A 13,372-nucleotide genomic window follows, 5' to 3' on the forward strand; every position below is an offset into this window, starting at 1 on the left:
GATACTTCCCTCTGTGTCCAGCTCTGGGCTCTCCAGTGCAGGATAAACATGGACTTACAGGAGTGAGTCCATAAAGATGATTAAGCAACTAAGGCATCTGTCATGTGAGGAGAGCCTGAGAAGTCTGGGACTGTTCAGCCAGAAGAGAAGGCTCAGGGTGATGTTGTCAAAGTATAGAAATACCTAATAGAAGGGAATAAAAAAGATAGAGCCAGGATCTTCTCTAGGGTGTCCCATGAAAGGATGACAAGAAATGGTGTGTTTTGAAAGGAAGCATTTCCCATGATTTAGTTTTTACGTTGAAAATTGATTTAATGTAAACGTAAATGCAAATAGAAAATATACAGTATCCACATGGAAAAATCCCACCTCCTTAGATGGATGCTCACAGTTCTCAACTTCACAAACAGGGAGGCAGAAAGATTTAACAAGAAATGACAAATGAGCTTCTAGAAGATGCTCAAAAGCTAGAATTACAAAGACACTACAGGAATCCGTAGAGAGTGGTGGATGCCAAAGTACAGTGCAACAGAGAAGAACCACACTTTTAGGTCCAGTTTTCAGAATCTTGATCTTGACTTCATTTTGATCTTTTTGCACAAGATTCTTCCACCTGGGGGAGAGAAGGGAGGGATGGAATGTGAGGGAGGGAAAAGGGGTAAAAGGAGGGGAGGCAAAAAGAAGGGAAAGCAGGGGAGGGGAAAGGGGGAGTCCTCCACCCGTCCTTGAATATTTCTGAATACTGTCAGTTTTGTTCCAATTTATATAAATGTAATGAAGGAACTTGATTAAAAAACAGCAACAACATAAATAACAACAACAAAACAAAAAACAAACAAACAAAAACAAAAAAACACCAACCACCAACACAAGCAAAACAGAAACAGGCCCCAACCCTGCAAACAACTGGTGCAAAATGGCCTGTGGATGCATCTGAATTTCCCACTTGCATTATAGAGTCTTTCTGAAGTTCAAAATATAAGAAACCACACTTTGCTGCTTGACTGCATCCTTTTCCTTCAAGAATGTATTCTATTATAACACCAGAGAGAGAAACATAAAGAAAGAGCTATTGAAACATGATATATATTTCCAAGTCTATGATAATGCTCTTAGGGTAAAATCAAACACAAGCCGTTTGATGAATAGGTATTTGATGGAACCAGGAGATCTCAACACACAAAACTTGGCAACAGTTAACAAAGACAGAACTTCCTCATTTTACACCATTAGATAGTCTGCTACTCTGCATAACCTCTTAATTTTGAAACTAAACCACTCTGTAGAATAGACTTAGTGAGCATAACTCTGGCCTCTCTCTACTGCCAAGACCTGGATGCACTATCCAAAAAACTACCTACCTCTGCAGAGAAAGGACCTAACTGATGTATATGCCACTACGCATGGAAAAAGGAAAGGTCATCCTGAAAAGTTTATGCAATACAGATGAAATACTGGAAAAACAAAAAGAAAAGAAAAAAGACAGAAAAGGGTTACACTCATTATAAATATATAAATAGTACCTTCAAAGAAACACATAGCCTATGTACATCTATGAAGTGCAGATGTCATTAAAACAAATCCGAATTTTCATGTTTACAGCCTCTAATAAACTTTTCTATTTAATTGGTTTTATATTGACTTTCTGTTTCTCCGCAGATCTTACAGGTGAACAAGGTGATGTCCATCTTGTTTTATGTGATATTTCTTGCTTACCTTCGTGGTACCCATTCTACCAACATGGATCAAAGGAGTTTGCCAGAAGATTCAATAAATTCTCTTATTATTAAACTCATTCAGGCAGACATTTTGAAAAACAAGCTTTCTAAGCAGATGGTAGATATTAAGGAAAACTATCAAAACACACTGCAGAAAAAAGACCCTCAGCAAGACATAGATGGAGATGAAAATGTGAAATCAGACTTCCAGCCAGTTATCTCAATGGATACAGAACTCTTAAGGCAGCAGAAACGCTACAGCTCTCCCCGAGTCCTCTTGAGTGACAACACACCGCTGGAACCACCACCGCTGTACCTCATGGAGGATTATATTGGAAATCCTGTGGTGGTGAACAGAACCTCCCGGCGTAAAAGGTACGCGGAGCATAAAAGCCACCGAGGGGAATATTCTGTTTGTGACAGTGAAAGTCTATGGGTCACGGACAAATCATCTGCAATTGACATTAGAGGACACCAGGTAACTGTTCTGGGAGAAATTAAAACAGGTAACTCTCCAGTTAAGCAATACTTTTATGAAACAAGGTGTAAAGAAGCCAAGCCTGTAAAAAACGGCTGCCGCGGCATTGATGACAAGCACTGGAACTCCCAATGCAAGACATCCCAAACTTATGTTAGAGCACTGACTTCAGAAAACAATAAACTGGTAGGCTGGAGATGGATAAGAATAGACACCTCCTGTGTGTGCGCATTGTCAAGGAAAATAGGAAGAACATAGATCTGCATCTCTTTGCTATATAAATTATTACTTTAAATTATATGATATGCATGTAGCATATAAATGTTTATATTGTTTTATATATTATAAGTTGACCTTATTTATTAAACTTCAGCAAATCTACAGTATATAAGCTTTCTCTCTCATAAACAAGAGTAAAGGGTGTGTGCCTCTGCTGTGGGCAACTCTGGGTTTTTTAGACTATGTGACACTGCTTGTTGGCAGCATACCATAACCTTACTGTAAAATCTGTGTAAAATCAGTATTTTTCATTCAGTATTGTCAAGCCAGTGACTGTCGTTTAGTAAACTTGTTAAAAACCAGATCAATGTCAAGAGTTGTGTACATACTTATATTCCCAGCTTTATACATTCATGTTGAATTGGATGCAGTGTTGACTCCTCACCACCAAACAGAAATGGACCAAAATACATGTTAGACAAAATACACTATAGCCATCAAATATCCATAAAATACAATTCCTGTGTATTTTGCCTGTTTTGCCAGTGAAATGATCACTTTCTCTCTGTAAGCATTTCAGAAAGACTGCTAATAACCCAGCAACTTTCATTTATGTTTTAGAAGCACATTTGTTTTGCAACTGTTTCTAATGCTGCCAGTTCTTCATAGAAAAAATATGAAAAAATCTAAAATATTCTTAGCAGAAATTTACTGAAGCCAAGAACCAATCTGAATGGAACTTTAATGTAATACATAAAAAAATATTTCTTCAGAATTCACTATTTATTTTGATCAGTGTATCCCTCCTCAGTTATCTTCTGCTTGCATTATTGGATCATTCCTCTCTGTCTGTTTTTAAATTAGAAACAAAGCTGGTGGTGTCTTAACCTTAAAAGAGCCCTTGGCTTGGAAACTGTAGTAAAGAAAGAGATAGTATCCTGGCATGAATATCAAAGCCACACACCCTTACAAAGTTGTTCTCCTCATCAATCCATTCTCCATTTTTTGCAGAGAGAAAAACATGTAGAATTGCTCAACAGACCTGGTACCTTTCATAAGGATGTGAAATAATACATCTTTTTCATCATTATGGTGACTAAAATCCAGGTAGCCCATAGCTATAATGAAGTTCTTCAATTATACAGGTGAGTTGGTACTTAGAACAGGCTAAGCACTAGCATATATACCTCAGACTCTTCCAAGTATTGTCATATAGGTCCACCAGGGCCAGCAATAATTACAGTACTTGAAGAGATGGTCTATTATACATAAGCTGTATAATGCCCTGGATGGGATCCCACTCCCATAAAAATAAGTAAAAGTCTTGTCATGGCTATCAACAGAATTAAGATTGGACTGCATATATTATCTGTGTCTAGCTAGATCTTAGCACACAGTTAGGGCTGAAAAATGCCAGCCATTGAAAAAACATTACAGCTGCAGTGGTCTTAGGTTTTTACACTACAGCTTTCACTCTTATAGAGTGTTCAGCATCACAAATGACAATGAGATGAGAGCATTCAAAACCAAGGTGGCGGGATGCCTTTGTTCATACAGCTATCACTACTGGAGAACCAACTTCGAATCTGTGACAGGTCATCAGAGGCAGCAAATGGTGTGCTCTCCCCTAATCCTTTATAGAGAGCGTTACACACTGCAAAACCACCAGAGAACCGGAGAGGTCGCTCATGAGGTCAAGCACTGGAATAGGAGTGCCTCTAAGAGCCAGGTTGGAGCTTGTAGGTATAATTTTGCAGGGGAGGCCATAAACAAAGGTTCTGAGAACCATCTCAATTTTCAACAGGATGCCAGTGTATTTACCTCACAGGAAATATCATCACCCCGCAGTACTAAATGCCTAACTTTGCTTCAAGAAAAAATAACTTCAGAGGTTCGATAAGAAGGCAATTGTTAAATGGAGAGAATGCATTATAATAAGGAACTTGTTATCTAATATATTGGACTAGAATTTTTCCAGTGTTTTCCTTCCTTGGCAAACATTACAAAATAACAATAAAAAAATCCTCAACAGAGCTTTTGTTAGCTTTACTGGTAGGAAAGTTGAAGTTTTCAACTAAATTTTTCTGCTTAGGGAACAAGCATATTTTTGAGAGTCCTGACCCACTGAAATTTTTTGCAAGTTAAAAGCCTATTTTTATGCCATCAATTCTCAAATAAAGATAATTTTCAGATGCTGTGAGTAATTGAAAGCAGATATTGTCATAGATCATTAACTTTAGAGATCTCTGTGCTTCAATTCCAGATAGGTCTTTCTCCATATGAGAAGAGGAAGCAAGAAGACTAACTTAGTTCAGTTAAATACCATTAATCAGAAACTACTTTGTTTCTACAGTGTTGATGGCACACTTGTTTACATCACTGTAAATCCAGAGAAATTCTATTGAAGACGAGAGAAAATGTAGGTTTGTAGCATCAGAGTTGATCCTAATGCCTTTATTTCTGCTCATTGAAAAGGAAGGGATGTTAATTCTTTATAGGTTCAAGGAAAATGATTTGTCATTTCCCGTGGAAATCTAGTAACAGAAACTGGTCTTTGACACTTAACTTTACCAATGCACCAGGTATTTTACAAGTGGCCAGCAAAAATGTATCAGAATAACTACAAAGCCTGTCATCTGAAACACATTAAATGAGAAAGAAGCATAGTGCATAAGGTTATTAGATCTGCTGCCTCTCTCCCACCCCAGTATAACAATGAACGGAAGTGTTACCCTCTGGATCTGATCCAGTTTCTACTAAAGTCAATGGAAAAATTCTCACCTTCCCCAGTGGAAGCTGGATCAGGCCTTGAGCAAAGAAAAGCCTGCGGATCTCAACCAGAGAGCACAGCAATCACACACATCAGTGACGTGTTCTTGTAAATCCTGTGTACGCATAAGATGCTGTATAATTTTGTAACTATTTTGTAAACAAAGCCTGTAATAAATTTGTTAAGGCCTAATTCTGTTTTCACTGTAACCGAGGATGGTTTTATTGTCAACTTCAGTCATGGCACAATGAATTCAAAGTCCGTATCCAAACTTTTTTTATGTGTGTTAAGTAATTAAGCAAAATATTCATCTAGCAATGCTAGTTTAATTTAAGTATTCTAAAACCCACTCCCATTAGGCAGCTCAGATGCTCTGTCAATATTGTTTTGCCAACAGATCATTATAAACACACGTTTTATTTAGCTTTCTCCCAAACAACCGAATGCTATTCTGAAATTGCCTATGTCAAACTGTATTTTATCCATTTTTCCCTTAGTTTTTTTACAGTCCATTTAGTAACAGTAAAAAACGCTCCACTGAGGTTTTTGGGAAACCATCTGCATTTATTTTATCACCTTTGAACATGTGTTCAGGAATGAAGTCTGTGCAGCAAGTTTACTGCTACCAAGAGATTTGTGCGGCTGCACCAGGAAGAAACTTTGACTGGACTGTACAGTGTGTGTGCTCAAATCCACTCTGCTCATACTCTGTTATTTCGATGCTTTAGCAATCCCAGTCTTTTGCTTGGCTATACATTGTGTATCTGAAGACAATACCAAACAGGAAACAAGTCTGATTGGGAGTTCCAAAATTAAAAATTTAATGATAATGACCTGTTGTTTCTGACCTTTCAGAAAATACATTTGTACAACGAAGTAAAGCACATAACCAATCTTTTCATTTAATAGAAACATTGTGGCAAAGTCAGGGGGATTGTGTGTTCTCCGCACTTGTTACTCGCATATATAATTCATCATGAATGTTGGGGGGGGGGGGGGGAGGAGGGGGAGGAGCAGAAGAAGGAGGAGTAGAAGAGGATAACAGGCACTACAGCTTGTGTGTAGTAAAAGTCGGTGCTGTGGATTGGAGCTTTTTAAACTGTGGAGGGGTTGTTTTCTGAAAATCTTTGCCTGTATTTTGTTACAGCAGATGGCAGAGTGACGAAGCAAGCACAGATGTAGTGTAAGAAAGTCAAGCAGTATAATGATAACAAAAATTTTCCTGGGAAAGTCAGCCATTCAGTACCACTGTAGGTCTGTGGAGTTCTCTGCAGGTTATTTCAGAACTCAGCAATGACATTCTTAGTTTAATTATTCAACTAAACTCTACGGCAAAAAAAAAATTATTTTTACCTGAAACTTATTATATTCACAATCTGGATAATTTTATTTATGGCTTTTTACTCACTAGCTGTTTTGGTACCTCTGATGAACAGCAAATGGTAATGCTTTCCATGAAAGACCCCAAATATAGATTTCTCTGCTGTTTTACTGCTGAGCTTTGAAGCCAGTGGCACCTGAAAGCCACACTTTCACTACGGAACTGGCCGTTTGATGTCATGACCTCATGCTTCCAGACATTTTGATCACAAGATCCTATTTTGGAGCCACTAGCCACACATTTAGGTGAGATCATGACCAGGCTGCTCTAAATCATGCTTGAGAAGTGGCTATGAACACAGCAGCCAAGGAGGAAAAAGATTGAGGCAAACCTAAGCCATATTTATATTCAGCTTCACAAATCTGCTCTGCTTTCAGTCTTGAGCTGCAGGTTGCATGATAAAAGACTGCATAATTAAGGGTTGCTTCTTGCATGTCCAAGGGTTGAGATGCCAGGTAAACCATAAACAGGACAGTCCCGTATGTTTTGCCTGCCCAGAAGTGTGCCTTATGTAAATCTGGATGGACCTCCTGTAAAACAGTGCTGTGACTGCTGGATGTCAGTTGTCTCCTTTCTCGAACACAGCACGTTGTTAGTATTTACGTGTGTCACAGGGAGAAGAGAGCATTGTTGATAAACCAGCTTCATCATTTGTAAATTACATTGAGACCATTTGACAGAAAACACTAATCTGTCTAGAGGAGGATGTTAAGGAAAAAGGTAGAATGCTCCATTTCTCTAAGCAAAAATATTTCCATGGAAGGTGGGAGAAAATGCTGAAAAAGCACCCAGAGAGTCATAGGTGTTGGCTGGCAAACATCTTGCAGAGACTTAGGAAAGCAAGGGAGAGAGATTGTTCAGCTGTAACCTGGGATGAAAGGCTTTTTCCTGCTCTGATAAGGATTAATAAAATACCATGAGATCATCTGAAATTCAAAAGGAAAATGAACCTCTATTAATTGGGGTCAATCCCACTGTGTTGATTGGGAATTAACTATGCTCACTGAGCACAGATGAAGTCTTGCTCTTGGTTAGCCCTCTGCAGCCTCTGTTGTCAGCATTTTGGACTATGAACCTGTTAAGTGAGGGCAGAATTTGGCCCAGAAGGTATTAAATCCAATTTAATGAATAAGGGAGAGCTTAAATTGAAAGCATTATTCACCACGAGAAATAAGCCAAGATTTTAACATTAGCGTCATGAAAATTGCTCATTACTTTGTCTAGCTCCAGGGATTTAGCTTTTAAAATAAGTTTTGGACTGCCTGATATGACCAGCACGCATATATTTAGCAGCAATTTACAAAAGAAAAAAAAACCCAAACAACTGTAAATGGAAGTATGCAATAAAATACTGTTTCTAGCACTCTAAAAAACTTCCATTGATTCCCATTTAGGTTCTCAGTGTCTGAGAAGAGAATCTGAATACAAATCATGGTTTTGTTTCACAGATGGTATTTTATATAAGCAGCTCAACTTACTGCTTGTAGATGTTTGTGGTGTCCAATCTGTGTGGATAATAGAGCAGAAATATATCTCTAAAATTGCTGAGCAATGCAGAAGTTTCAAGTCCACATTTGTACAGTAGATAGTTAATCCAAACCTGTGAAAGTGACAGAATCTGCTTCTCAGGCTCAGAGATTAAACATGTTTTAAAATACTGAACGGCAGCTTTTGTCAAGTTATTACAAATACTTTGAGTCAGATTCATATGTGACACAGCCTGCTGCTCATATGGAGTGTAATTTTTCTAATCTTTGTTATTGCACAAATCTACTAAATGTGATTCCCATTAAGTTCAGAAGATAGAAATTTCCTCATTTCTACGCTGCTGACAGAGCATGCACCATAAGCCCAGAATATGAGCCAAATCACAGGTCAGAGCATGACCCCTGAATTTATGTCCTGAGGAAAATACTTCCAGGAAGGAACTTCTTCTGTTCTGCAGAGAATGACAGCTCAGCTGCCACGGTCACATTGTCCCTGCCATGATATCACAAAGACCTATGTTTGAAGTGCTGAGGAAGTAGAAATTGGCCAATTGGCCCACTGGAAAGCTGAAGGTTAGAAGAAAATGGGATGGGTAGGGCAAGAATTATTACATTGGTTCCTTGAAAGTTAGACTCCTTAAACACATAAAATATACTGTACAGCCACCATGATTTTCCTGACCTCAGGATCTTACTCAGAGGCACATATCCCCTTGGTCAATAATCTTGGCTGTCTTGGATTCCTGAGACTTGACGTCAGGATATGGTACTTGTCCTAGGCTGGGGTAAAGGTGAAAAACAACAACCTTCTCCCACCATAATCAAATAACAGCAGTTAAGCAAATAGGAGTTCTCATGGGAACAGTTTTGCCTCAAACTCCCATGTTTTTTTTTTCTGTTGGGGTTTTTCCAACCCAATTGAAGATATGGGTTCCTGAGAAAGGCCTACTGTATGTAGTTTTCTCAGAGGGCTATGAGAATTCTGGAGAATGGAAGTTAGACAGAAAGAGGAAAGTTCTCCTTTGGTGGGGTTATTCAGTAGTCTATTTTCCCTTCATGTTTCTTCTTAACATGTTGGTGGTTCACTATGAAAATATGTGGTGAAGTCTTCCAGCTTCAGTAGTAGATCCTGATGCAGGGCAGGCTATGTGAGTGGAAAAGAAGAGCACTGGAGTACCACAACTGGATTAAGGAGAGGGGTTCAGCAGTCCCTGTGGCTCCTCTTTTTCTAAATGGCACGGAGACTGGGGAGTTCCAGTGGCATGAAAATGGAGAGCAATAACAACATAGCTGCACAACACACTTCCCTATTCACAACAGCCAGGCAGGGAGAACCTGAGGTCAATTCCATCATCTCACAGGCTGATCCTCGGACAGTTCCTACACCTCTTCCCGTGAAATCTTTGAAAAGAAGGTTCCTCACTGCCATTTTATAAATGAAGTTTAAGAAATATCAAGGCAATCCTGCAATGATTTGGACCTGTTCACACCTTTGTCTTTAGTGAAAGACTAAAGAAGAAGGCAAAAGTCAGTGTAGTTGTCTAAATAATATTTACTCTTAAACAGTTTCACTTGCATTCAGAATGTACAGGAAAAGCTAGTCTGAATAGTTGAAAGTGTTTAAGTAATCCATATAATTTTAAGGAGAATCCCCACAACTACAACTAATAGATACTTTATTCTGATCTCACACAGGTTTAATGTCTGTCTTCAGCAGGATTAGTCCCAGATTTTACTGATACATTAACGCTGAGAGTTATGCCTGTGATATTTTAAGGCAGGTGGTGAGCTCTGAACTTGATCAGATTCTCAATTTCTTTATACCAAATAGATGATGCCTGTATCGCTACATGATGAATACCAATCAAATTATTTAGTGATCGATTTACAGGGGTCTTACACTTCAATGCTGTAGCAGCTTTAAACTATGTCTGCTCTGCATAGAGGGATATTGTTTTCAGATCTCAGACTGATTTAATGCAGCTCACCAGGTAAACCCAGGGGCTTTCCATGGCACTAGCTAAATGGCCTCCCCTGAGAATCACCATACATAACATTCAGAATTAACCTTACTTCTTGCTTCAGATGTAACTTCATTGGGCCTTGTTTCGCTTGAAAAAATTATGAGAAAGAAGTGAAAGATAGATTTGCAGGTAATGGAATTCAGAATTAAATTCTGAATTTTGCAACTACTGTCAAAACAAAAAACACTGGAAATTTAAGATACCATGCGCACACTACAAGATCAGTGAAGATGCTTTTCTTCAGATCCAGAACTGTTTTAAACAACTAAGAAACAAGTCCTGCTGAAAAAGAGGTCTTTTTAATTTAGTCGTCTTTTTAATTTATCAGGAACTTCACATTTTGGCTTTGCTAAGCACTTTTCAGTAAGCAAATATTCAGTACCATTAACACAACTTACTACATTAGAAACACTCCAGAACTACAACCTAAAATAAACTGAAATTATTCTTTCTGGATAAGCATCACATCCTGAATTTTGTAGCCTTTACCAGCCTTCAGTAATAACTACATTTGCAAACTAGGACATAAAGCTTGACTCTGTGGGCTTGGAAAACTTCTTTGAGATTTTTCTTTTCATCTGCTTTTCCATAGAACCTTCATAAATGCCAAAGATTTTACAATCCTTAAACATAATTTGAAGTGTCTGCTTCTGTCAGCCCTAAGGTCATTCATTATTCCATGAAGTGTTTACTAAATATTTCATTACCTCAAGCAATGACCTACTCAGTGGAAACAGTACAGGCTCCCATAAGTGAAGAAATACAGCTCAGGAGGTGTGAATACAGCAAATAACAAAAAAGCTGATACCAAGACATTCACTCGAAAGCCAAAAGTGAAGTTTAACAAGAGACAACAATAGGAGAAACAGAAGATGAAAAAAAAAATCCAAAATTTTGTAATCTTAAGAAAAAAGATCAGCTGACCTTTGATAACAGCAATAATCATATATTATCTTCTTTTGGTTTTCCTCATAGTGTTCATCCATCTGATGATCTTACAAGGATTACTGCCTTAAAAAATCCATTCCCTTTCCATGAAAGTAAAATGTAGTAGGTTGAGGTGAAATTTTGCTGTCAGGCAAAGTTTCATGCTTAAAACTTTTAGTGCATCCCTAATAATCTCTGTGAGAGTGGTTTATAGGTTCATTATTCAAAAAAAAACCACAGGGTTTTCTGAGAGCCAGTTCCATAACTTGGGCTGCATTTAAGTGGATTTAGTTCACTCAACCTGCTTGCACAGGTCTTGATCAAAAATACCCCATAAGCATATGCCCAATTTCAAAGAAAATATTTATCTTGAAGTTGAGATTAACCGAATGCTTAAAACTAAGTATATGGTCAAATGTTTTTATGGACCAGGGTAATAAGATTCCTTAGTGATTTTATTACTGGAAATAATAGTGGTTCACTAAAAAAGCAAATGGAACATGAATATGAAAAAACAAATTCCCATCTCATAAATTTTGCTTGAAATTCCTAGGGGGAAAAAAAAAAAGTAAAGAAGCACAGCAGGTAATCTGTAAACATTTAAGAACCTACTGATCCAAGGTCCATGGAAGTTCTTCTAAAGCTCAAAAAATCTCCAGTGGTTCCTGAATTACATGCTTAATAATTGAACTGTGATCAATAAAATGCCATGGATTTATAGGATAAAGAAAAGAACACACCAAATAAAACAGATTTTTTTTTTTTAAATCATCAAAATTAGCAGATAAACTAACATCTAGAGTACAGTAAAGCATTCAGCAGCACTTCACAAATTTTTACTTAAATCTAGATCCACTGTTATCACCACCAGGGAAACCCTGGCAGTCACATCATGGAAACAAGCAGTCATGTGTCACCATTTGCATTAAAGATAGCTGATGCCAGTCTCCTGTCTTGCTGTCAGCAAGTGCCATGCAGATGATCAGTGCAGACTTCTGTGCCCAGTTCTTGTATAGCCATGGTTCTTGATGGCTGCTGGAAGAGAAACATTGCTCTTTAGAAGAAACATTGCTCTTTAGAAGCAGATGGGCAAGTACCAGTTAATGGGGCACTTTGGAGATCTCCTCCCGACCCAGTGCAAAATAATCCAGCACAGACACTACTTCATTGGCAGCAGATGGAGGAAACAGACAAGGAGACTTTTCAAACATTGAAACCAGAATTTCTTTAGAACCATGATGAGAGATCCTGGGAGATTCATGTTCTTATCATCAGAGGAGACTAGATACTGGGAGAAATGGATGAACAAACACTCTCTTCTCTCCCATGTGATCTGACTAGTACTCTAGAAGCTTTAACTGTGGGTGTGATAATGGAACTACTGTGTAGCTCCTCCCTACACTTTTGACTTAAATGCTGTTTAATGTCATCCTTGCTGTCAGGATAGACAAGCATCTTTCACAGTGGAGATCCAGAAGTGTTAAAAGAAAAGGACTAATAACCGTCACTGAAGCTGGTAAACTGTTGTTAAGATAGCAATAACACTTGCTTTCACATCTGTCTTCCCTCTGCAGTTAGTTTCTGGTTCTGGATGGAAGTGTCTGTGTTTCCTGTCTGCCTTGGAGAGGCTGGGCAACTGTAACAACTAATACAGGGAAGTCTATGAGGTTATATGCCATATATATAGTTAAAGAAAAAGTTACCATCTGGGACACAAGAAACAGCTGAATCTCTAAAAAAAGCCGGCCAGTTCTAAATGAAAGTTATCTGTGCTACTTAGAGTAAACCAGATTTCTGTTTCTTTCCTTCCTAATTCGTTATCCAGCTTAATTTATTAGTCTGTCACCTCTATGTGAGGGACTCCAGAGAAAAGTGCACAAAACCAGACTGTGAGATGAACTATTTGGCCAGCTGGAAACAGCTTGTATGCTGCAGGCTGGGCATCCCTGTCTTAGGGAATGATGGATTTCATCAAAGACTTTAAAAAAGTGACAAAAATAGATTATATACTTTTTTTTTGTCAGTATCAAAAACTCATTTGCACACCACTTAATTTGTCGTCCAGCCCAATGTTCACCACCAGATTAACATCTAGGAACCATGTGTGAGGAAAAATGGGATTGGGCTAATTGAGAGAGATTTTTGGTACCATGAGAGTCAAGTGCTCAGAAAACATGAGTATAGCCTATAGAGAAATTAGTTTTCCCTTAAAATAATGAAAGATATAAGGGTTCACTGCAAGTAAATATACATTTATATACTTATTGATTCCCTTTTACCCTTGGTGCTAGACTGACTATGAGGTGCCTGTGATTATTCTGTGGGATTTTTTTTCCCAGACATACTGTGCTCTGCAATTCCAGAAACC

At 38.2% G+C, this 13,372-nt stretch overlaps 1 protein-coding gene across 1 annotated transcript in view; it reads left to right on the forward strand.

Annotated features, from left to right (window-relative positions):
- NTF3 (neurotrophin 3) overlaps positions 1-2,777 on the forward strand; it is a 46,992-nt gene extending 44,215 nt beyond the window's left edge. The window contains exon 2 of the mRNA XM_057426144.1: positions 1,660-2,777. Coding sequence (XP_057282127.1) covers positions 1,660-2,454 — 795 coding nt within the window. The 3' untranslated portion in view covers positions 2,455-2,777. The remainder of the gene's footprint in view (positions 1-1,659) is intronic.
- The last annotated feature ends 10,595 nt before the right edge of the window (positions 2,778-13,372 follow it).

The sequence above is a fragment of the Pezoporus wallicus genome, unplaced genomic scaffold (assembly GCF_028554395.1).
Source record: "Pezoporus wallicus isolate ANWC-B61680 ecotype Strahan unplaced genomic scaffold, APGP_CSIRO_Pwel_v1 scaffold_3294, whole genome shotgun sequence".
Taxonomy (NCBI): domain Eukaryota; kingdom Metazoa; phylum Chordata; class Aves; order Psittaciformes; family Psittacidae; genus Pezoporus; species Pezoporus wallicus.